Raw genomic sequence first — 25987 nt, 5'->3', positions numbered from 1 at the left:
TGTCTTAAATTCAAGTTACTACCATGGAATAGTAATTTGAAACTTTGTTCAACTTCTATTTTACATTTATTTTACGGTTTGGCGTTTGGGTTTAACTCTTTTAATTAGGTGCTTTTCTGTGTGTGGACACCTCGGAAGAATTTAATCTGGCCTTCGACACACACCTGACCTGTAAGTCTTTGCCTTCCAGTCTCCCTGAGCACCAGAGGAGCCAACAAGTGGGCGCCTCCCACAGTTTCCTAGCAACAGAGACGCGACCCCGCCCCTTCCCGCTGTCCCCCGCCTACCTTAACAGCCTGAGGGGGCCGAGCCAGGAGCCATGTGCCCAATAGACGGAGAGCAGAGGCGGGACGTCCAGGTCGCGTCTCCCGTCACTAGGGAAACCGATGCAGCCCGAGGCCGCGCAGGATGCCGAGCGCCGAGGAGCAGGCCGCTCTGGCCTCGGAGAACGCGGACTACGAGCCCGGCGCAGACCCGAGGCTGCGACTCCTGGGGACCTACGTGGCTCGGAGCCTGCGGCCGGCCGCGGGCGCCTGGGAGAGCTGCGCAGGGAGCGCCGAGGCGGAGCGGCTGCTGCAGGCCTTCCTGGGCTGCGATGCTGCCGAGGGGCCGCGGCCGCTGCTGGTGGTGCAGCCTGGGCCCGGGGGCCTGGCGCTGCGACCCGGGCTGGACGCGGGACCCGAGCCCGGCCTGGCTCGCGCTAAAGGGCTATTTTTCCTGCGCACCAGGTCCGAGCCTCCAGGAACCCACAGCCTCCGCGGCGCGGTGCTCTGCGGGGACCTGCCCGCGGCGCCTCTGCAGCATCTGGCCGCACTGTTCTCCGAGGTGAGGGTGGGAGGGTGGCCCAGCGCTGCCTGAGACTCGGGCGAGAGATGGGGGCGCGCAGTGAGAGGCGGAGTCAGGGCCAAGGAGGCGGGGCGACGCTGCTGGGGAGGGCGAGGGGGCGGGGTCATAGGTAGAGGGCCCAGGCCAGGGCTGAGGTGCCGACTAGAGCACCCCAGTTCAGGAGTCCTCTGGAAGGAAGTGGGCTGGTTGGAGCATAGCCTGAGTGGGAGTGGAAGGACAGAACTAGAAAAGCAGGAAAAGGCATCTAAGAGGCCCGGATGGCATGGGTGAACTGTAAGGTTTGACAGACTGGGGCAAGTCTGGGTTTGGGCCGACCCACAGTGAGAACCACCTTTGGTCAGTCCAAGCTCGGATTCAAGCCAAAGTCCCAGGGAGGCCGGAGTGAGAAGAGTGTTCGAAACCTGAGCACATTGTAAGGCAGTGTACTTAATCTCTGTTTATTGGGAAGGGCACAACACAGGAAGTGGAGGATTAGGAGGTACTTCCAATGGATCTGCTGGGTGGAAGGAACTGAGGGGATCATTAACAGTATTTACCTTGGCAGAGGAGTTTAGAGGGAGGTGGTTGGCCTTTGATTTTTACCGAATTTATTTAATATTTCTACCGAATTCACTTAATATATAATCATTTGACGAAGGTCAACCCTGTGCCCACAAAAAGTTGGATGCCCTTTTGGAAATGAGCACCAGACATTTGAAAGGGTCTACCCAGCTCTAGGAAGAAGCGGGGTGGGTATCCCTGGAGTTCAGAGGACTTTTATAGCAGTGCTCAGGAGAGATTCTTGGGTCTCTAGGACTTCTGCAGTGGAAGAAAACTTTTAGGCCAGTTAGGCACGTGTGCTTCTGAATGCTGGCCAACTCTCCATCCAGTGATTATGAAATAACTGTGTACGGGACCCTCCTTGTCTGTGTCATGTTTCATATGATTGGTTCCATGGAAACTATGAGGTCCCATCCATGAAATGCTTACTTTAAAAAGTCAAAATATATGCATTTAGTCATGTATTCAAAATATTTAAAACTTATTAAGGGAGATAGAACTTACCTGAAAGTTGTTTCCAGTATCAGAACCAGGCCCTGCATGCTCCTTGCTACATCTGATATTAGCCCCCTAGTTGGTGTATCAGGAGACTGTGTTGGAGGGGTTGGTAATTCCAAGGAAGGGAAAGATGGATGGGCAGGTTCTCAGGGCCCAGAGAAGCCAGGGAAGAAATAGGTATTTTAACATTTTAGCAAGTGGAATGGTCTTACCACTGTTCTCTCTCTGAACACCATCTCCATAGAAGTTCAGTCTTGGGTCACATCCCCCATTGAAGGAGGATAGAAAGTGTCATTTGCTTCAGAGGAAAGATAATCATGTTATCTAAAAAGCTAGATTGGCTTCAAGTGTTGCACTGACTACTGGGCAAGTAAAAGAATCTGGATTGGTAGAGAGCAAGGTAAATTTCAAGGTGTGAATACAGAATGAAAAAGGGTTCAGAGATGAGAGACAAACTAGTGTTTGTGGAGGTCTTGGGTCCATCTCAGGACCCCTACAGAAAAATAGTATGTCAAGCAGAAGTAATTGTAGAGGCTAGAGAAATGGCTCAGTAGTTTAAGGGCACTTGCCATTCTTCCAGAAGACCAGAATTCAGTTCCCAGCACCCAAGTGGAGTGGCCCATAAACACCTGTATCATCAGCTCCAGGGGAACTGAATCTTTCTTCTCGTCCTCACACATGTTGTACACATACTAATGCATATATCTGCATAAATTTAAATAAATAAATTTTTTTGTAAAACTAACTTTATTATTTTTTGGCTTTTTTGAGACAGAGTCTCATGAAGCCCAGGCTGGCCTCTAATTTGCTGTGTAGCTAAGGATGACTTTGAACTCCCACTCCTCCTGCCTCCACCTCCCAAGGGCGAGGATTACAGGGGTTGTGGCACCATGCCCACCTGAGTTTTTTGGATTGGCAACAGAATTATTCAATCAAGGAGTATGTGAATGAGTTATGGAACAGTGGAAAATTATAGGGTTGTTCAAAATAATTATTCATATGGAATAATCCATAAAGCGATTTTTTAAAATTTTTGCAGGAAAGAAAAAAAAAGACATAAATTCATCCTCCTAAAAATTGTCAGGCACATATACCTCCAGAACTCCTCACTCAACATGATTGAAGCTATATGCACCAAACAACTCCCCTTGTCCCTGCCCTGTCACACACCTTTCTATCTTCCCCATAAATGTGACTATTCTAGGTACCTCACTGAAGTGGAGCAATGCAGTGGAGTCAATGTCCTCATGATTCATCTCTCTTGGACATGTAGGTTGATTCTACTTGGACTATTGTGAATAATATGGTAATTCTTTTTTTTTAAGTACAGAATTTATAGTGAGACATGCTACCATTTATATTAAAAAGAGAAAGGAGAGCTGGACCTGGTGGCACACACATGTTGTCCCAGCTCTAGAAAAGCTGAAGCAGGAGGACTGTCATGAGTTTGAGACTAGCCTTGACTGTATAGTAGAAATATCCTGCCTAGAGAAAGTAGGAAAGGAAAGGGAGAGAGAAGAAAGAGGAAGAAAGGGAAAGATGGAGGGAGGGAAGAAAGGAGGCAGAGACGGAAGGAAGGAAGGAAGGAAGGAAGGAAGGAAGGAAGGATGGTAGGAGGAAGGGAAGGAATACACTAAGTTATCCATAGATCCATATTTAGGGAGCTGAGTGGTAGAGGTACAGGGGTAGGTAGAAGAATTATTTTTACTTTAAAAGCTTTCATACTTTAAAATTTTGTGTACTATGAAAATTCTGTACCTCAAAGCTCTCCAGACCTCCCACCACCTTTTCTTCAGATAGCATACACTCATAAACCACTAGGAGATGTTCCCAAGATGCCAGACCCTAGGGAAGACTGTGAATACTTAAGAATCAATTGAGATGCAGTCTCTGTCTTTAAGATCCTAGGAATTCCAGGTTACCCCCTTTCCTTGTTTGGCCTTCTGCCCTGGGTCCAAAAATTTTTTTCTCAACATAAATGTGATTGAATTTAGTATGCGTTTATTTTTTATGTTCACATTATTAGTCCTCTGCTCAACAAACGTTTTCAGAAAGACCAGGCAGAGCCCACCCTCTATTTTACAACCACCAGGACTTACCCATCAGCCATTGGATCTGCTTTTCCTCTTTGATTTCCTGGGTGACTTCCTCATTGTATTACCTGACTCTTGTATCAGCCATCTGTCTAGCAGTTCCATTATGTTAGTGGTATTGTAGCAGGCAGTGGCTCCTAGTGAGCTGTACTTTTCAAGTTCCGAGTGATAGAAACTCAATTTAAAATAACTCTGAAACTTCAAGAGCAGCCCAATTCAGAGCTCAGTCACTTGGTCCCTCTTCCCCTGTGAATTATCTCTGCTCTATGATGACTTTGTTCTAAACCTCCCTCTGGGAATAAGGTGATTTCTCCCAAAGCTCCAGGCTACTGCAAAAGATCAGCTTTCTCTTCCTTGAAATGTTGGGAGAACAACTTGGGCCTGACTCTCACTGCCTCATATTGGGCTCTGGGTCCACTTCTCAATGTAGGAAAGGGCCCCAAAAGGAGAACTGTGTTGGGCAGCCCAAATCATCTCGTTTTCACTAAAGATGGAGTCAAGATCCTCAATTTGGCTGCTGTTTTAAAATGCCTCTTCACATACCCATAGGGCGAATGGTCATTTTTACCTGTGCTTATTCCCCCACCCCTTTTCTGACCTTTGTCATCATTTTGGACAGTTCCTATTCACTTTGCTGATGAAGGAAGGATTGTTACTCCACGTTAATGGAGACAGCTGAATGAACAACACCCAACAGAGCAGACGGCATGGACCATGTTTATTAGTCACATCTCACAGTGAGAAGAGGAGGGCACAGTACCACACTGGATAATACACAGCTGTTCTTGCGAACTGAGTGAACCAGGGGCTGTGGGAGGCACACTTTGTAGTACCAAGAGGGAGTGGTGTGCCCTGGTGCCTGTGGGAGAATGTGATTGGCTTGTCTGAATAATTCCAAGGCTGGCAAGGAATTGAAAGCTGCCATTGAGGGATAAGCTGGCACTGTGGCCTCTCTTGGTGAGAAGGACAGTTAGGATAGGGGACCTTCTCCAAGGAGCAGAATGGAGAGGAAAACTGTAGGAAGCCTATTGGAGGCTCTCCTGATTTTCCTGCAGTCAACACAACTTGTGACGCTGTACCTTTTCTTAGGCCTTGGAATACAGTGACCTGCAGAAAGGTGTGTATGGATCTCTCAGAATGATCCCTCTTTCTCTCCCTTCCTTTCACTTTTCCATCCCAACTTCTATCCATTCTCTCTTTGTCTTCTTTTTAGCTTCTTAATTTTTCTTCAATATGTACTTTTATTGAATTTTTGCACATTTCATGCAATACTTCTTAATCATATTTAGACCCCATCCCCTATCTACACTCCCCCATAGTCTTCCCACTGGATTCCATGCATTCTCTCATATAGGTTAAGGTTTATCAAGCCCATTTTGTGTCCCCAGATGTCCCTTGGTGTAAGTTCATCCAATGGAGCCTAGTCAGCCTATCTAGTGCCACTCCCTTAAAGAAGACCAGCTCTCCCTTACCTAGCAGTGATCTGTTACCAACAATTCCTCAGCTAAAGTTGTGGCTTCTTGCCCATTTCCTTAGTTCTGTCCTGGGTTTTTGTCTGCTTGAGTTTGCATGGTCTTGTGCATGCTGTCACCATTATGTAAGCTCATATGAGCAAGCTCTCAGCTGCCTAGAAAACTGTTTCCTTGTGGTCAAACACACCTGGCTTTTCCAGTTTTTCCACCCCCTCTTTTGCAATTTTCTCTAAGCCCTGTGTGGCTGCGGTTTAATATAGGAGTCATATCCAGAGACACACATTCCGCAGTCCCTTATTCTCTATATTTTGGCCAGTTGTGGTTTTCTGAGTTAGTCGCCATGTGCTGCGTGAGGAAGCTTCAGTGGTGAGAGTTGAGAGATGCATCAATATTCTCTCTGCCCCCTCTTCTTCTTGTTCCATGAGCCTTAGGTGTAGAGGTTCTACTGTAGATGTGTCACGAAGGAATGGGCATCACATAGACTCTTATTCTCTGTGTTTGACCAGCTGTGGAACTCTATTATAGTCTCCATCTGTTGCAATAAGAAACTTCTTTGATGACTGTCTGCAAATTTCATGATTTAATTTTTGATGGTTTCTTACTTGTAAATAGTGTATTATTATCATATTCCTTTCCATTATCATCTCTTGTCCCTCTCCCATTCTTGCTGACCCCCTTCTTCTTCCAAACTAGTCCCCTTCCTACTATCATGTCTGTGTTTGTGTGTGTGTATGTGTCTGCATGTACAGGTGGTCACAGCTGCTGTGTGTTCATGACTACCAGGGCCATGTCATATCCAGATGACAGAATTTACAGTACTATTCTCTAACCTCTGGTTTGCTGCAACCCCCTCTTCCACAGTGTTCCCTGGATCTCCAGCAGGTGATACAGATATTCTCAGCACTTTGACAGGTTATGAGTCTCTGATTTGACCATTGCCCACTGTCAAAAGAGGTTTCTCTGCCTAAGACTGACAGCTGCACCGATCTGTGGGTATTTAGAAGGCAGTTGAACTACATTCCTATTTAGCAAAACATCAGTAGGAGAGTTTTCCTCCTATGATGTGGGCCTCAGATTCAACAAGGAAGCCCTTGGTTACCCCCAGAACAATCATGTCATTGTTGCATCTATGGACATATCTTGTCTGGCAGTTCAGTATTGTGATACTCAGGGTCTACCACTGGGTTAAACTGTCGATGACTTTTCTCCTTCAGCAGTTTGCATAGCACTGTCTATCACTATGACTGCTGATTTGCATGGAGGAAGCATCCAGCACAATTCCAGCTTGATTTCTGTGTCCTATATCCAAAGTGTGTGTTCTCTTCAGCAATAGGGTCTCCCTGTGTAGTTCCTGTGGGCAGCCAGGAGCAGTGGCAGTAGTCTGAATTGTTTGTGGAGCCTTTGGGGGCTCCCTAGCTAATAACTCATAGGCAGGTGTCCCACACATGGCACACAGTTTTTTGGGTTAATAACCTATGACTTCTAGGAGTGCTGCTATCCACTCATTAAAGGTGGGTCGTTCAAGCTCATGTTTTCTTTCTTTTGAACCCAGGCTGGCTTGAACTTCCAGTGCTCTTGCTTTTTCCATGCACCTCTGTTATAGGTCATTATACCTGTCTTAGCCAATGAGAAGAACCATCTAGATTGGCCCCACATGGTATGTCAGGACATCAGACACCACTCCCACGCCTTGCAGTGTGGCCTCCTGGTAATCCTTGAGCATGCAAAGGGAAGAACCTTACTGCCTCTTCCAGTTGGCACAGAAAAAATGGAGTTCATTGACTGCCGAAATGAGCCAGTGTAAGTACCACCAGCCTGTAGACCATCCCTTGAGGATGGGATGGAAGTTGGTTTATCTGACTGTTTCTTCCTGTGGTTTTTCTGTTCCTGACTATGCACATCTCTTTCCACACTCAAGCCCACTGCCAGCTCTGTTTGCCACCACCCACCCAAGTGCATGTTCACACTGATTATGTCCCTTGTCCTGGCCCAACTGCTTGAGGTCTCCTAAGGTTCTCTCAGCAAAGTGGCCTTTTTCCACACACAGTCATTTCAGGACTGAGAGCAGCCATGGCCATCTCAGTGTTCTTCTCAGGATATGGCTTATTGCTGACCTAATACAGTGGCAATGCACTTCTTACCCATGTGCCCCAGTACACAGTGTCACAGAACTATCTTGGGATTCTTGTTACAGTTCCAGCCTCTCTTACAGCGGCTACAGGCTTCTGTCAGATACCAGGGATTTTTTTTCCCCAAATAGGAACAATTCCTACTCCACTTGGGAGTCAGTTCCTCCTGCCACTGAATGAGCATTTAAACCCCACCTCCTTTTATTTTTATTGTTTCTATCTATTTGAGACAGGTTCTCACTCTGCTGCCCAAGATGCCCTTGAACTTACTATAAAGCCCAAACTGGCCTCAGACTCCCCACTGCTGGAGCAATGGACCTGGGTCACCATGCCAGCTCTTCTGCTGGTCAACTTCATGCTTCCACTCACTATGCAAGCTTTGAGTTCTTTGTTTCTGTTTCTAGTAAATTTTTGCATTTCAAGCTTGGCTATGTATATAAATATTATTTATATACATATATAAATGTATGTTATAGAAATATCCAGCATTTATATAACAGGTGGCCTTCATGCATGAGCATGGTCTGCCATATTGCCAGGGGTCTCTCAGTATATGACTATCATTGTGTTTATTCATGAGTTATGATGTTTCTGAAAAATTGATAATGCAGGCAAGTTCAATGCACACACTGCATAATGAATTTTTCTACAAGAAATGATTTGATATGTATATATAATTTGAAATAATATCACAGTTAACTAGAAAACATTGTGATTTAATAAAAGTATCAAATTTTCAAAATAAATGCAATTAAGTTCCCCTTTTTTCTGGTCCCTTTATACTCTAACTTAATAACATTCAGTTTATGTGTATAGATTCTTGCTGAGTTTGTCTCCTTTTGTTCAAATTTGATAATTTCCCCAAAGGCTGAATCATTTGGAGGGAAGTGAGCATTTTCTCCCTTTAATGCCTTTCATAATCACTTGTGCCTTATCATTTTGGAACAAATACAAATTTTAACCTATATGAATGTGTGTTCCCAATGTGAAAATATGAACTATATATTTCCTTTCTCTGACACTGTGCTCTATCAGCTAAGACTCTGAAGAGCAGCTAATTTTTAATTTAAATTTTAAAAATTTAGAATTATGTTATTATTGTATGTAGAGGGGGTGGAGGATATGCCATGGCATACATGTAGAGGTCAGAGGAACACATTTCAGGAGTTGGCTCTTCTCCTTCAACCATCTGGCTTCCAGTGATCAAACCTGGGTTGTCAGACTGTGTCACAAACCTGTTTAGCCACCAACCCACCCCAAGGGTCCTAGTTTATATTTTTAATTTCTTTAAAGCATATTTAAGCTATTTAAAACAAAACAATATGCTTTAGGGGGAATGCTTGGAAAGTCAATTCTTCATTGGATTGAAATCTGAAGACAAAATGTAATTATCATAGTGGTATTCAGAGAGCTATTACTTTGTCTGGTGAAAGAAGTAGTAACCTATTTGCTCTTGCTACAGAGTAAGAACTAACAGCAAACTGAGGCAATCCCAGGGAAGTACATGTTGCTTGTATATAGAGAGAGGTTCTCCCTGAAAGAACCATTCTGCTGTGTTATTAGGGAGCTTGACCTTTATGAGGAAATTCAAGCAACGGTTGGGTGATTATCTGAATGTTTTCCATCCAAGTGTTCCTGCACTGACAAAAGATTGGATGCCATTAAAAGTTCTTAAAGTATTCTTAAGAATGTTGATGACCCTTGGCTCTGAATGAGTAATGCTGTATACACACAAGAATAAGTATGCTTCCTGGGAAAAGGGTCTTACACTTCACTAACTTACCCATGAGGGTCTATTACTAGAAAAAAAAAGTTAAGAATTCACAGGTTAGGGGGCCAGGGAGATGATTCAGTCAGTAAAATACCTGTCAGATCTCCAGCACCCAACTGGGGGTGGTTGGGCAGAGACAGGAAGATTCTTGGAGGCCATTAGCCAGCTAGCCTAGATGAACTGATGAGCTCCAGGCTCAGTGAGAGACACTGTCTCAAAAAATAAATTAGAAAGTAATCAAAGAAAACACTGAATGTCAACCTCTGCCTCTCATACATGTGTTTGCAATCTACATGAACATGTACATACCACCCCCCAAACACACACAATTTGAACAAAAAAAGAATTCACAGATTAGGTGGAATTGTCCATCAACTTTTAAAAGACTTGGGGTTCTATTTGAGAGGACACACAGGCATATGGTTTGACTGTGGTTTGAGTTTGTTCCCTAAGGGTTTGTGCTTTGTTTGGAGCTGGGTGTTCCGCGGTTGGGAGGCGATGGAACCTTTAAGACTTGGAGCTTAGTGCAAGACAATTATCTCACTGGGAGCACTGCTCTGAGAAAAGGTTAATGCAAATCTTGTGGGACCGCACTTAGTTCACTCCAGTGCAGTCTGATATAAAAGGGCAAGGTGAGCCCCTCCCTGCTCTCCGGCTTCTTGTGTTGCCACGTGAATCTTCAGGCATATATTCCCACCACAATACCATCCACCATGTGCACGTACTAGATGTCAAATAAATGGAAATACTTGACCTTGGACTCCCAGCCTCCCAAACTTTGAACTAAATGAATTTCTTTGTAAGTTTCCAGCCTCAGGAATTTGGTGATAACAATAGAAGACAGACAAATACACCCAGGCTTAAATTCTTTCCACATGTATTGGGAAATGTCTTTTGTCTTTGCAGCTTGGATTCTGTAGATAAGTCAGTTGTCTATGCCATTGAGTCTACAGTGATCAAATGGAGCCACCAAGTCCAGGTGGTACTCAAGAGAGAGTCTTCTCAGCTGCTCTTACAAGGGGAGAATCCCACCCCCAGGGTGGAGCTGGAATTCTGGAAGAGCAGGTAGGCAGGGAGGCACATGTCAGAATTCTGGGGAGGCGTCTTAAAGAGGAGAAAGCCAGAGCTGGCCTGGTGGAGCCACCATTGGCTATGGTCCCTCCCTCCAGGTGTTTCTCATCCTCCCTGGGGTACACAACTTGTTGTTTTGGGGTCAGTACAGTTTATTTTTGTGGAGTGGGAGACACATTCTTCCCCTAAGGCTCAGGAGTCACTCTTTCTTTCAGTTCATCAAAGGATCTTTCAAACACACATATATAATTTTAATACTTTTATTCTAATTTGTAGCCCCCTTTTCTGGGACAGTCAAGGCTAGATGCACAGATCTTCTGTAAGGATCAGATAAAAAAGAAGGACGCTTGGACTTTGGCTGTAGAGCTGCCTCTCCTAAGTCTCAGCATCTGCTGTGCCTCAGTCCCATGGGGTGACTAGAAAGCCCTCCTTACTGCTTCTGACTATTTCCTGTCCTCCTCCCCATGTCCTAGCTCCCATGTATCATTATGCTGGTGAATCCTTTCTGGAGAAGACAGATATATGTAAGAGGCAGATGTCCCTGACCTTCTATGGAACATAGTGTCACTTCATGTGACCAGGCCTGCTTGAAGAGCTCCAGCCCTATTTGCACCACTTTCCTGAGATGGCTGTGCTCTTGCCCGGTTTCTGCCCATTTGCTGAATTAGGGTGAGGCCCTTCTCAAGCAGCCTAGATCCAACAACACTCCTCTCTCCCTCCCCCAACCTTGCTGCAAGAGCTAATGACCTCCAGCTGCCAAGCTCTTGGGCCACCAGATGGTCACAGCAGTGTTTCCTGCAGCTGCTGCCTTTGAACTTGTGTTCCTGACTCAGGCTTTTGTGATCACTGTTTTGGAAAAGATGTTTGGGCTCCTGGGAGCTAGAGCCCAGTCTATGGAGCCACCTAAGGCTGGGCTCCCTTCTGCCTGCTTGAAAGAGGGGTGTCACAGTGTGATTTGCATTTCCTGATGCTTGATGCTTGTTCACTTGGGTTCCCCCTTCTTCCTTCTTCATGGTATTGCAGGTATGAGGATCTCGAACACATCTATAATCAACTGAGGACAGTGAAGGTGAAGGGCATGGCTGGACTCCTGGACAAACTTCAGAGCAGCTACCTGCCAGCTTTCAAAACCATGTGCAGAGACGTTGTAGCAGGTGAGGACCAGCAAGCGGTTCCCCAAATCTATTGACTCAAAGTTTCGTTTAGCACCGTATTTACTTCCCTCTGTGACTTCATCATTTTCAAGTCCTTATTCCCTCCTTACTTGACACGATACAGCATGACAGAAGGAATCTAGAAGCGGCCGTTAACTCTCCACTGTGTTTGAGGTCCAGCTGCTTTGTGACCTTGCCCAAACCATGCAACCTCTCTGTAGTGTAAGGACTTTGGTATGCCTGCTTCCCGCCCACAGTAGCCCTTGTGAGGTAATCTAGATGGAAGAATGCTCTTAGCACACCACTTATGCTTAGAAAGAGTACTGTGACCTCTCACCTCTGGATTTCAGGTCCCTACACTCTTAAGATTCTCCATTCCGTTTCTAGCTTCTTCCTGCCTTCTCTGTTCATTCAGTTGAATGGGACTGTAATTTCCTGTCCCCCGAGTACAGACAAGATCAGCCTTTGTCAAAACTGCAAAGCCAGCAAAGTCTGTGACTAGAAGAAGGTACATTTTTAGAATCCCCCCTCCTATCATTGGTCCACTTTGCCCACCCCCATCTCCTAGCCACCCTGCCCCACCCCTGCTTTCCTACTGTAGTTCCTCCCTCTTCTTAGTACTGTGGGCTAAAATGTGCTTTTAAAGGTATTTTCAATTTCTCATAAATTAAGCTTAACCTAAACAGTGATTTTTTTCAAATATGTTTCTTCTTCCAGAGCTTTCTTTCAATGCTATGTTCAAAGTACAAAACTAATCAAGGTTTGCTTGCTCTGTGAATGAAGGCAGCATCCTGCATGCAGCGCGTGCACTCACTGAGCTGTGTTCATTTCACACCCTCACCCACCTCCTGTCCTGGGGAATAAAAGTGATGGAATGAAAGTGTTAGTGACTGGGTATCGCTGTCTTCTTTTTTGTTTGTTTTGGTTTGGTTTTTTGATTGGTTTTGTTTTATGGTGTATGTGGGGGGAGGTATTTTTGTTTCTGTTTGGTTTTTGAGATAGCATCTTGTCATTGTGGCCCAGGCTGGCCTTGAACTCACCATGTAGCCCAGGCTGGTCTTGAACTCAAGATTCTCCTGCCTCAGACTCTCAAGTTCAGGCATGGGTCAGCAAATCCAGCTTCAGTGATGGGGCTTCTGGCATGAGCTATATCACAAAGAAAGACTGACAGAAACAGCCCTGGGCTTTTCTTGGGCCCCCATGTTGTGAGGTGCCAGCAGATAAAACTGACTTGGAACTCGGTGTCTTTTGAAGCCTCTGCTTGCTGCTTCTCCAAGAAAGCTTGTTCCCAGTATACACTTAAGTTGAAATACATAGCTGCCCCCAAAGTGGTATGTTATACCATTTTTGATTTGAGGAATGCCTGTTGGAGATGTGTGGACAGGTATTTTGCAAAATGCCTTTAAAGGGTGCTGTTTGGGCAGATTAATGCCAGTTTTTCATTTGGAGTTGAAATTTTAGGTTTTCATTTTATATACAATACAGCCAGCCCTCCATATCTATGGGTTCTGTATTCATAGACTCAAACAATTATAGTGCCAAAGGGACTTTTGCTTTTAATTTTGTCCATACTGAACATGAACAGACTTCTTTTTAATTATTTCCTAAACAGCATGTTGTACAACTTTTTACATAACATTTATATTGTATTAGGTAATGTAAGTGGTCTAGAGGTGATTTCAACTATAAAGAAGAGCTAGGCATGGTGGTGCACACCTGCAAATACCAGCATCTAGGAGGCTGAGGCAGGAGGATCTCAAGTTTGAAGCCATACTTGACTACATATAAAAGTCCATCTCAAGACAAGAAAGCATACAGAAGTGTGTGTTTATGCTATAAACAAATTCCTTCCCCTTTTATATCAGGGACTTCAACTGATATCTATGGGGGGGGGGGTCGTGAAACTCCAGGGTACTAAGGGACAACTGTAACTTTATTTAGGTTAACATGAGAATAAATTTAAAGGAATATTAGGGGAACAATACTACAAGCTATACATAGACACACATAGACATATATAACAGAAATGTCCAAATATCTAACATTTGGAACTCTGAAATAAAACTACATGTAGTTATGGTGTTATGAGTCGGTCATTCAGTGCCCACATATATTTATCACACTAGTAGATTAAAAAGCTAATTGCTCGCATACATTATTGGTTGGCAAGGATTTGTTTCCCTAGGTCAGTTTTAAGAAAAATACTTTCTTTCTGGTAGAGTATATACTGACAGTAATAATTGAAAAAATAGCACTATAATAGTATCAAATACATGCTACTGTAATAGCAGAAATCCTTTAAACATGTAATTCAATTCCTAGGATGGGAAAAAAAAAAGAAAATATGATTAGAGGTGTTAGATAGAGACCTGGTCAGAAATTTGGCACAGTGTACAATAATAAAAAGATTTTAAAGGCTATTGATTGGTTTTATTCGTTTCTAATCTAATTTCAGAACATCTGGCTTTCTTTATCCCGAATAGACACAGTATGTGCATTATTCTTATTAGTCAGAGTCAGGGCAGTTCATTGGCTCATTATGGACTCATGAGAGAGATAAGAAAAAATATCTCTGGCATGTGAGCATGAACTGAGAACTAAGGAGTAAAGAGGAAGTTAAAAGGATAGAGGAAGGGTGGTGACAAGATTGTTGCAAGTGGAACTGATTGGAAAATGAAAACAGAAAGCGGAAGTGACCATCTCCTTGAGGGCAGTAAAGTCCAGCTAGGGAGGCCCATTCCTGGCCATTAGCTAGAATGATGGGCACAGAACAACCTGCTTGCCAATTGTCTTGGTGCATCTGTGCTGCTCTAACAGACAGCACAGACTGGGTCATTTATTCCTCACTATTTTGAAGGTTAGAAAGACCAAGATTATGACCAAGGAGGTTCAGTTGTCTGTAAGGGCTGCTGTCTGTTTCCATGATAACACTTGTGGCTGCATCCTCTCAGGGGAGGCACGCTGTCTTCATATGTAGCAGTGGAAGGCAAGCTATCAGAGCCAATCAGAAGCCTTTTAATCCTAGTCAAAAGGGAGGAGACTTCATGGCCCGGTAACCCTTAACAGCTTTGTTGTTTAATACTTCATGTTGGTCATTAATTTTCAATACTTGAACTTTAGAGGAGACACAGTCAAGTCACAGCCTCAACCAAGGATTTTGTAGGTAGACTATGTGGGAAAGAAGGCTGTGCCCTGTGCTATTCTGGAGCTAGTGAGGACTGGTTCGCTCCCCATACATATTCCTTTCTCACTTTCCCACCCCTGTTCTCCAAGAAGCACTTGGTGAAGCTTAAGCTGAAGCTCCACTGGACGTAGTGGAGGTGCTGGCAATACACCACAGAGATGAGCACACTGACACATAAAGGCATTTGTCCCTAGAATTTAGTAGAGATTTACCAGCAAATGACTGTACATCCCTATCAGCCCTCCATATCTAATGGTTCAACTAATGGGGATCTAAAATATAAATAAGTATAATCAAATAACAGGAAACAGAAAATTCAAAAACAATGACTGGCTGGGGAGATAATTCAGTGGGTAAGAGCACTTGCATGCTAAACATGAGGACATATGTTCGACTCTCCAGCATGCATGTAAATCCACCTCTGTGGGGCAGAGACAGGCAGATCCCAGGAGCTTGCTGACTAGTCAGGCTCACCAAAGTACCAGTCCAGTAAGAAACCCTGTCTCAAGGTAATAATTCAGAAAGCTCTAGAGAAAGATAGCAGATATCCTGTTCTGGCCTCTGTATGCATGAGCCTGTAGGTGCATACCCACACACTCATGTGCATATACCACATATACACAGAAAATAAAATAACGAGGCTAGAGGTACAGCTCAGTGATGGTGCATATTTTGAACATGTCCAGTGTTACTGTTCCAACATTATGAGCACTTGAACAAATAAAAGCCTGTCCCTTAAATTTAGTTTTTAAGAGTGGGAGTGGACTCAGAGGACTTTTGTTCCCCCAGGTATTTCTTGGAATGGTCTATTTCCTGGAACTCCACTGATGGAACTATTTTGTTGGCACTCTATCTCTGGAACTATATCCTGAGTCCAGCCCCACCCATAATTTTATTCAAAAAGACTTCTCCAGTTTCAGCTGAGGAAGTACACACTTGGCTCCATCCTAATCTTAACAAAGCATTTGGCCTTTTTATTCCTAGTTGTAGAATACCTCATTCATTCATTAAGGTCTTGTGTTCTCAATCTCCTCTGTGTCCAATAGAGATGGGGCACCACCTTGCCTTTCAGCACTTTGATATGTTAATTCTCAAGCATACCCACATTACCCACACTGGAGCTCCTTGCTTGAACTAGAGGGCAACTCCTGTGTTCTCAAATATTACAGCCTTCAAAATATCAAAGTCATGCCCAGTTGTATAATAAAAGAAGATCTAGGATTTTTAAAGGCTTTGAAAACAGAGTGTTATAAAGAAAAATTTCCCAGCTTCTTCTCCCTCACAGCACATGATAAGCCAGAACATGTGCTCTGTAGAATGGATGTTGGACATTAAAGCCCTCTGCCCCAACTCAGTGGTGCTAATACTTGACATTGGCCTCCAACAAAAGAATTAATGCTCTTATAATAATAAATGTACCACGGTATTTGACTTCCTAATCACATAGTGCTTCCCACAAACCCATTGGTAATATAAGGTACAAACATCCACATCTACACATCCCCGTGTCTCTTGAACCTCACAGCTATTTAACCAGAGGTTCAGAAAAATACTTTCCTTTTGTTCAGTTGGAAAGGACTGACCCACTCACACAGTGAGCCTAGGTGGGTTACTTAGGCTTTCGAGATAGTATATGTCTGGTGGTAGAAAAATTACTGATATATTGGAACCGCTTGCTAAATCAGGGATATTTTGAATTTCCTTTAGGATGAACTCAGGGCCTCACTGGCATAATATAACCCAAGACCATCTGTTCTCATAGACACCACCTGGTTATCTGCCCAGGAGAGACCTGCAGATGCTCCCTTCTATCCAGCTTACACAAAGGCTCTGAGTTGCTATGCAGATGTCAGTGCCACAGAGTTCCCCCCTTTCCCCTCTCAGACACCTCAAGGTGACTGGTTAAGGCTCCTCTCTTGGACCTGTGTTCAGTGGAGGTGGGAGGACAGTGTCCTGGCCTTGAAAATCAGCAGAACCTTGCCATCACCAGGCCATGCTATTCCTCTATTCCCCATGACTTCTCCTCTGTAAAAACTCATGAGTTTTGATTAACAAATACTCATCGAAAGCACCCCTACTTACTCAATGTATGCTGTGGCCCAACCATGGTACTGTTATTTGTGAGGATTCCATTTACACTGCCTTCTATTTCCTCAAGGACTCTTGAAATTACCTCCAGATAAGCCCACTTTTGAAGCTTACAGGTGGTCAAAGTGCCTGAAGCATTTGAAGGCACATCTTTCTGCTCCTTCTTCTATATCTTTCTGTTTAGCTTTCTGCTTCTTAAACTTGTCTCATCATCTGTGTCTGTGTTACCTTTGTGATATCAACATCAACATAATCAGCAAACATTTATCAAGGGAAGGGTCTACTAAAACAGAGCACCAGACTGGGGCTGAGGAAGCCAGGGAGAAGTCATGACAGAGGAATGTCAGAGAGAACTTCCATCATTCTAGTTTGTCAGAGTGCTCCAGATTTTGATGTTTTTTGCAGAAAAGCCAGAAAGCTATCTGGAATCACCTTCCCTCCCCTTCTCAGATCAGGAAGAAATTGCAATCACAGCTCTGCTGACCCTTCACTTACCAGACACTAGGGCTGTACCGGGTGGGTGGTATCCCAGCAGGGATGACCTCCCCGATTCCTTCCAGCTCTGACAGAGGCCCAGGATATTCATGTACACCTGTTACCACTCCACCAACACCTGGATGCTCTGGAGAGCCTGGAGTTTCCTGAGGTGAAAGCCAGGCTGCTGCCTCTACTTCACGTGGTCTGTCTGATTTGGGCCAATTGCAAATGCTACCGCTCTCCAGGGAGGCTCACGGTCCTGCTCCAGGAAATCTGCAACCTCCTCATCCAACAGGTGAGCTCTTCTGCACTTCACAGCAACCTCTCCCCAGAGACTGATTGGCAACCACATCAAAGAGTAAAGTGCTGCACCTTTCCCTGGGCATGGAAGTAATTATGGCCCAAAGAGTGATCACACTTGGATTTTGTGCTTTCACAAGCTAGTGATTCACAAACAGGTTTTTGGAAATGTGGACATACTGGAGTGGTTCAGTCTTTCTTAACTCTCTACCTGAGCCTGAGTGGGGCAAAGGGCAAGGTTAGTAAATTGCAACCTCCTCCATGATCTGTGTGAGGGATTGGTATTACGTCAACAACAAAGCTTAGCAATTAAGAATGCAGCCTCTGCAGTCAAGGGTCTCTGTTCCAAACCCTGGCTACACCATTTGTGAGCTGTGTGTGCTAGGGCAAACCACTTTCCTGCTCTGTGTTTCATTCTGCCTATTACAGTGGTGCAGGGAAAGCCATTTCAGAGGGGTGCTGGGTAACTAGGAGGTTTCAGTGCAGTGATGTTGGTGACCCTTGTGCCCTGCACATAGCCAAAGCTCTATACTTGTGTACTATGGAGATTCTGCTTCCTAGATGGCAAACAAATTGTGCCTTCTTTTTGTTTCTTTGTGGGTGCGGTTTTGTTTGTTTTTTGCACATATTGAACCCAAAGCCCTTGCGTCTGTTCAGTCAGCTCCCTACTACTGATCTACATATTTGCTCATTTTAAAGTTTTATTTTGAGATAAGATCTCATTAAGTTTCCCAGGCTAGTCTGAAACTTCCAAACCTCCTGCCTCACTATCCCAAGCAGGTGGGATTATAGGCATGTGTCATCACACCAGCTTTGCTGGGATTATAGCCGTGTGCCATCATACCAGCTTTGCCTCCTCATCGAAGACTCTTGTAAAACTTTCTAGGACAGCATAAACCTTAAGAAGTGCATCTGTAAATGGAACTCAAGGCCTTGGTTTGGATGACCTTCCCTCCATATTGACTTCTTTTGCCTCTAAGAACTGACAACACTAAGCAAATAACAAGCAAACTCACAGACTGATTCATAGTAACTGACATCCATGGATCATGTTGGGGCTACACAATGTATTACATTCGTAATCCCAGTCATTATCAGATGAAGTTTGAGGGGACAGGGAAAGGGTTCAGTATTTATTATTACTTATTTAAAGTTCTAGGTTGAGGCTCAGGAGGTTGACTACTCACCCAGGGACACCCAAATCAAACCCAAATTCAGGTTGTTTGACTCACCGACCCACATGTGGCCATCACTAATAGTGATGACTTTTCTTGAAAGTATAAAGAAACAACAAAATAAAGCATCAACAGAGAAAACTCATTGCCTCCTATGATTTGAATGTGCAAGGCAAGGTTGACTTCAGCCCTGACTTGCATTGTGGCCTCAGATGATGCCACCCAGACCCAATTTTCTCTGCTGCTCCCAGTGGTGGTGAAGGGGGCTATCCAGTAGCTTTAGCTCCCCAGTTTTAGAGGCTCAAATCTCTTGGAGAGAGAGAAATAATTATGGCCCAAAGAATGCTTGTATTCAAACTACTTTTCTATCAAAGCTAATGAATCACAGATGAACATGTGGGGATTAATACCTGCCTTAGTCCAGTAAACTACCATGATCCTTTCTGGTCTCTGATTGGTCACTTGTCCAATCACAATGTGGTTCAAATGATTATGACTGAAAAACCACAAAAGTTATTTAGCTTAAACACTGGTTCACACCCACCTGTGGAACTGAAAACTTGGTCAGTTTTCTCTATTGTTCCTATGAAAAATATTCCTTGCTTTGGGATATCTGTACTTGCTTCCACACTTGGGAACACTAATCTATTTGCATTCCAGGCCTCTAGTTACCTCAACCCAGAAGACCTCCTGAGAAGCGAGGTGGAAGAAAGTCAGAGAAAACTGCAAGTGGCCTCGGACACCTTAAGCTTCTTGAAACAGGTGTTTCAGGATAGAAGGGAATATCTCTACACTTACTTCAAAGAGAATGAGGAAGTCAGAGAATGGGATTTCCAGCCCTCTTTGGTCTTTGTACGACTGGATGGCTTCTTGGGCCAACTGTGTGTGGTGGAGGTGAGTGTATTCATTCACCTCAAGTCCCAGCCCCACACAGGAGTTAGTACAAGAATCTCAAATGTGGAAGAAGAACAGCAACCATCTGATGGCCAGAAAGGGTTATTAGGGCTCATGGTTTCAGAGAGTTCCAGTCAATCGGGGAGGGGAAGGTAGGGAGAAACAACTCAGTCTGTGACAACAGGAACATGAGGCGTTAGCTTGTTCACATATTGATAGATCAGAAAGAAATCAGAGAGCAAGGCCAGAATCAGGGCTAAGCTGTGACCTTCATGGGCCTGTCCCTAGTGATATACTTCCATCAGATGGGTTCCCCCTCCTGAAGGTTTCATGGCTCTCCCAATAGGGCCACCAGCAGGGGCCCATGTGTTCAAACACATGAACCTTTGGGTAAAGTTCAAATTCAAACCATAATACCAGCTCTCCATTGACTGGAGGGATCTACAAGAAGGTTCAATATGCAGTTGTGATTTGAACTGAACATAAGGTAGTAGTGGTTCTATTAGAAGTAGAAGATTCTGATGTAGGCTCACTTAAGGAGAAAGTCCCAGGAATCAGTCAGCTAACTCAGCTCAATTTCAGATTGCCCAAAGACTCTGAAATTTGTTTCAAATAAAGTTGGGGCTGGAAAGTCCAGGGTGGAGTGAAAGTGGGCAGGTCTTGGTGCAGCTGTCCCTTCTCACGGGCAAGCTGCTTTGATATTCCCTTCCACTCCCAGATTGTCCAATGGCTCCAAATCCCTAACACTAGTGAAAAGAAACATAACTTCATCGTAGCTGTCCTTTTGCCCAATTATATAAAAACTAATGTGAATTTTCTAAGCACTAGGACAAGAAGACATGAGATTATTTCTTCTGTTTTAAATCTCAGAATTTAGTTTTTACAGCTACAAGTTTGATGATTGAACTCAGTGAGAAGAATAATGTTATAATAAGAAGCATACACTTCAGACTAGCTTGGGAAATTGAGGGTCATGTTCAATATTAGTCCAACAGCCAAGGGAACAAAGGATTAGACTCATGTTCCACCGATTAGTAGCTGAGATTTGGAGTGAAGAGAGATGTGTTATGAAGAAGCTGTGATGAACCCAACAAGCTATTAGATGACAGAGATAAGAGAATCTAGGACTGACTCTGTTCACATCAATTAAAAACATGCAGATCCAGCATCACCCTGCTCCAGGCACTGAGCTAAGTGCTGGGATGCAAAGATGAATGGAATATGGTTTTGCCTATGAGAACTTTCTGAACTTGTAATCATAGCCTGGGAAAAAATGAGATTTATTAACATAAGACATCCAGGGTGGAAAGACCCAGAATCAGTAAACTTTACTCAGGTGAATTGAATGTCATAATAAAAGTACATTGGTGGGGTTACTGGGGAGCAAAAGGAAGGGGGTCGCTAACCCAGGAGAGCTTTGAAAAATAGCAAGGAGCACATAGGAAATCAATTTTGAGATTGCAAAAGGGATTCACTGGGGAAAGGCATAAAGGCAGAAAATGTACAAGAGAAAGACAGGAACTAGATTTTAAGAAAGGTGCACCTTAAACCCTTCGTCAGAACTAGGAGAATAATAAAAGTTGATACCTCCTGTTACCCTAAATGTCTCCTTTCCTCCCAGCTGTTTAGAGCACAGAACTTGCTGCTCAGCCCCTGCTCCCTTCCCCTCCACTCCTTATTCCTCTCATCTTCTACACCAACTCTTCAGCTGTAGTTTATGAAGGTGATAGACACTCTGGCCTCTGGGCCATCCATGGAGGAATAATTGCCTGTTGTGTGTTGTAGCAGTCGTGTTTGCAGGCTCTCCAGCCTTGAGCGTAGCTTAGAGTGACTGCTTGGGCTGGATCCTCGCCCTGTGCACACATGCTAATGATGTGACTTTGCATATAGACAGCTATTCTAACATCAGGGCACCTAATCTGCTGGGGATATCAGTAAATATTAGCACAGCGGGCCACAGGCCTCCCCAGAGTCATTAGTTCACAACAGTCCCCCCTCAGGCTGCTCTTTCTAAATCAAACGCACAGATGCATAAAAAGCAGCAGCTCTGGTTTGAATGGAGGGGGAGTTGGATGCCCTCACACTCTCATTCTTTTGTTTCTGCCCTTCCAAAGTTGTCTATCCTGTGCTCTGAGTTTCTTCTTTGCTCTCGGGCTCAGCTTTTCCATTTCTTATTTGTTCATCTCCCAAACACTGGTGCAGACTCATCCTCCTTGCCCTTTTCCACCTCCCCCCGCCCCCCAGCTCTTTTCTCCTCAGCTCAGTGCAGCAGGACAGGGGACTATCGATTGTCTTCTGGCATATTTCATGTAGCCCTTTAGTTAACATTCTGAGGATGGCAGTGATGATCAATGCCTGTTTGAAATGGGATTCATCTGCTTCTCTCCAGAAGACTCAGCATGAACTTAACCTTCTTCTATTCTAATGCAATGTATGACCATCATCATGATGGTACCTGCAATTAGTAAACAGATTAAGCCAAGTGAATCAAAGGACACCAATCCTTTGGCTCTCTTTATGTTCATGCTGATGTGTCATATTGCAAGAGATTGATGCCTAAGCCCCACAGTTCTCCCAGGTTTCTTTCCTCTGATCTCTGAAGGCTTTTACTCTTTCACTGTACTGCACAAGAGCATTTTATTGTGCCAGTTCATGCTTCCCTCCTAGGTGTGTGCTAGAAGAAGGTGGAGAGGTGAGAGGGTACAGCTAGGAAGGAGGATGTGCATCTCTGAGCAGCACACTGTCAGCAGTATCTCAGGACACCACCCTCTTCCTCATCCTCACCCTCACAGCAGCTAATTCTCACTATGAAAAAAGGAGGAGTTAAAAGACAAATCATGGGGGCTGGAGAGATGGCTCAGCAGTTAAGAACACTGGCTATTCTTGCAGAAGACCCGGGTTTGAATCCCAGCACCCACATGGCAGCTAACAACTGTCTGTAACTCCAGTTCCAGGGGATCCGACAGCCTCTTCTGTCCTCCACAGGCATTGCATGACACGAGTGTACTTACCTACATGCAGGCAACACACACATACACATAAAAATAATAAATAAAATATTTTTTTTAAAAAAGGCGAAGAAATCATGCAAGAATTCTTCTCATACCAGAGAACATGTCATTTCAATCACCATAACAGTTAGCTGTCAATACCCTTCTTTAATGCAGTTAAATCTGATACATCATTAACTGATCCACAGTCACCTAGCTCAGAAGGTTGAGCTGGGTTTTGTACCCAGAAGCATGTAATTGTTTCCCGAAACTTTGAAATCTTTCAAGGAGTTGCACAGATCTACTTTTCCCTCCTTTCTTTCTCTTTTATTCCCTCCCTCACTCCCTTCCTTCTTTCTCGCCTCCTTCCATGCCTTTCCATTTTGAGGGTCTCAAACTGACTTTGTGCCCTTATAAGTTCTGTTCTGTTATGCCTTTGCATACCCTGCTTTTAACCAGTGGATTCCCAGTGTGTTTAAGTAAGTAGGTCACTTGGGTAAAACTGTAGTTCTTACTTCAGGAAAGGGCTTTATTTGACTTTTTGACTGTAACTAAGAGAATCCCAAAAGTAATGCAAAGTCTTTGCAATTTGAGTGGACAGTCAAGGAATGGAAGAAGAGCAGTCTTTTAGTTGCCTCTGAATTGCTTTTCCCATCCTGCCTGCACATACTTCAACATGAGCATGCACACACACAGAGTTCATTTTTGTACCGTAATACCGTAGAATCTGCCCTCAGCCTCTTCCCTGCAAACAATGAGGGAGCAGCTTGGAGAGAGCCCTTGTTTCTTTCATTATACCTTCTGTGTGACTCACTGTGAGTCCCTGCTGTGGCTTTATGCAGGGTGATTACAGGGAGCTGGGTAATTAGCTGACCTGATACACACCACATTTCCCTTTGGTCCCTCTGCCATCTCTAGCCACTCTCCCCAGCCTGTTTTCACTCCCAGCCTAATTGGACTGGCTTCCCTTTCAGCCCAGCTTGAACACGTGGTCAAGTATCAGACCATTAGCTGCATAAGGTCGCTGACAGTCGAAAGGTAAAGAAAACAGACTTTTTCTAAATGACCTTTTGAGATTTTCATCTGTGACTGTCTGCTTTGTGTTCTCCCTTAATGAATTCTGAAGACATTTCTTTAAAGACGGGCAGCTTGACCTCTCCTTCAGGAATAGGAATGCTGTTGGCAAAGCTTGCCATTACACCTGATTCTGATTCTTCACCTCATGGGCCAGAGCACAAATTGAATCCCTTCCCTCCACCTACCACCACCATTAAATCTTACATCATTTTTTCATAGCAATAGGTCCTAATCAGCCCAGTAAAGTCTCTTGGGACACTGGGATGATTTGTGATACCTGCCTAAAACAGAGCAGCAGAAAGTTCCTTGGATAAGCTATTGCTCATTCGGTGTCTACCAACCTTACCTAATGGGATCAGAATGCTCGTAGTTAATTATAATAGGGATACTTTCCTAAGTAAAGCACTTTCCACAAAACTCTGTAACCTTATGTTAAATACTACTGTCTCATTACAGGACAGAGAAGTGAGCCTTAGAAAAGGTCATCTCTTACTACAAGCCACAAAGCTAGCAAATAGCAGGAACATGGTTGTGTGGACTCAGTGTTTTGGGACCTGGATCACAGCTCTTTCTATGATGTGTCCTAGCTCCAAGGTTCATATGTGTACCCTGTAAACAGCATAATGCATTTTATGTGTTTACTACTGGGATGGATAAAAATTGACAGCGGTCTGCATCCCTATTCCCTATTGTCAGTTTGGGTGACCCCTTCAGAGCATGGCATGATAGGAATAGGAGGTAGGAATTGGCTAGGCAGTTAGGGTAAAAAGACCCCAAAGAAATGTAGCCAGTTTCTTGGTTAAAAGTCAAAATGTCCTTGGGCCTGTTAGCAACATACTCTATTCCAAAGGCCAAAATGTCAAAAGTATTTGGAAGCTTGTATCCAATCCTCAAAAGATTTTAGGGTTACCTCTTCAGAGGGGGGAATGTTGGAGGGGAGGAAGTGGACATGGATTGGATCGAAATACCTTATATGCATGTTTGAAATTCTCAATAAAGTTTTTGTAAAAATTAAAAAATACATATATTTAAACCCCTTAAATTTGCCTTTCAACTGTCATTTGAGGACATTTAAGTGAGCTGTGCCAAAAGTACACATCCAAATAACAAGAATCAAAGATAGTAGCAGTGTCTGTAGTCACAGCAAATCATTTCCCTAGTGCCGTCCACAACACATCCTACTCTGGAACCCATCCAGTGACAAAGAGCCCACTCTCTGCTTTTGCTTGCTCACCTAATTTTCCTTGTTTTCATAACTACTCCTCAGCAGTCATGTCTGCCATCCTGTTACTTTCTGCTGGATTCAGAGTAGTTAAGTCAAAGCACAATGGGTATGTCTTCGTTCAGCAAAGACTTGTTCAGCATCAAGCATGTGCCCAGGCACTGGGAATACTGGGGTACCTTCGAGTACTTGCAACCTTGTGGGAAATATGGATAGAAAATAAGTAAATATCATAGTATAATGTTAAGTAATATCATGCCAGAGTATAATAAGAGCCCTGGAGAAAACTCAAGCAGAAGAAGAGGACAGATGATGCTGGGGGAAAGTACGGAGGGGGTGTCCTTCTGAAAAGAGTTGAAGGAAAGCCCTAAAACCTTGAAATGAGCCTGCACTAGTCAGGGTTCTCTAAAGAAACATAACTAATTAAATGAATATATATATATATTGGGGGGGGTTAGATTGGCTTACAGAATAGAGTTCAGATAGTCCAACAAGACTGTCTTCATACTGGAGAAGCTGAGAATCCAGTAGCTCTTCAGTCCACGAAGAACTGGCGCTGAAGGCCTGAAAGATTCCTGGAGGTCTTCAGTCTACACTGGAATCCGAAGAAGTTGGTTCTGCTATCAGCAGAGGAACACCACAGCGACAAGATGAAGTTTCCAGTGAGAGAGAAGGCAAGCAGGCAAGAAGCAAAGCTCCCTTCTGCCGTGGCCTTTTATATGAGCTGCTGTTACAAGGTAACACTCACATTTTTGGTGGGTCCTCAGGCTTCAGATAATCTGAGCAAAAACCGTCTCTCTCATTTCAGTTAATTCCAGATCCAGTCAAGTTGACAACCAAGATTAGCCATCACAGAGACCCCAAATGAATGTCTCATCCATGTGTTTGCTAAGTTAAACAAAATAATGTAAATATTGTTTTCAGTGACTAGACTTCTTCCAAAAATAAAATGATTAAAATTTGTCTGATTCCTTGATTGACAGATTAGATAAAAGATAAAACACTT

General features: G+C 44.0%; 1 protein-coding gene across 1 annotated transcript in view; it reads left to right on the top strand.

The window, feature by feature from the left end:
* Nucleotides 1-298: 298 nt before the first annotated feature.
* The window catches only part of Dnah9 (dynein axonemal heavy chain 9), a 430757-nt gene continuing 405068 nt past the window's right edge, over nucleotides 299-25987 (top strand). The window contains exons 1-6 of the mRNA XM_008855701.3: nucleotides 299-825; nucleotides 7053-7249; nucleotides 10256-10414; nucleotides 11444-11574; nucleotides 17407-17618; nucleotides 19459-19692. Coding sequence (XP_008853923.1) covers nucleotides 409-825; nucleotides 7053-7249; nucleotides 10256-10414; nucleotides 11444-11574; nucleotides 17407-17618; nucleotides 19459-19692 — 1350 coding nt within the window. The 5' untranslated portion in view covers nucleotides 299-408. The remainder of the gene's footprint in view (nucleotides 826-7052; nucleotides 7250-10255; nucleotides 10415-11443; nucleotides 11575-17406; nucleotides 17619-19458; nucleotides 19693-25987) is intronic.

This window comes from Nannospalax galili, unplaced genomic scaffold, assembly GCF_000622305.1.
Source record: "Nannospalax galili isolate Female #2095 unplaced genomic scaffold, S.galili_v1.0 scaffold146, whole genome shotgun sequence".
NCBI classification, from domain to species: Eukaryota; Metazoa; Chordata; class Mammalia; order Rodentia; family Spalacidae; genus Nannospalax; species Nannospalax galili.
The sequence above is the reverse complement of the archived record's forward strand: the minus strand, read 5'-3'. Positions and strand labels throughout refer to the sequence as shown.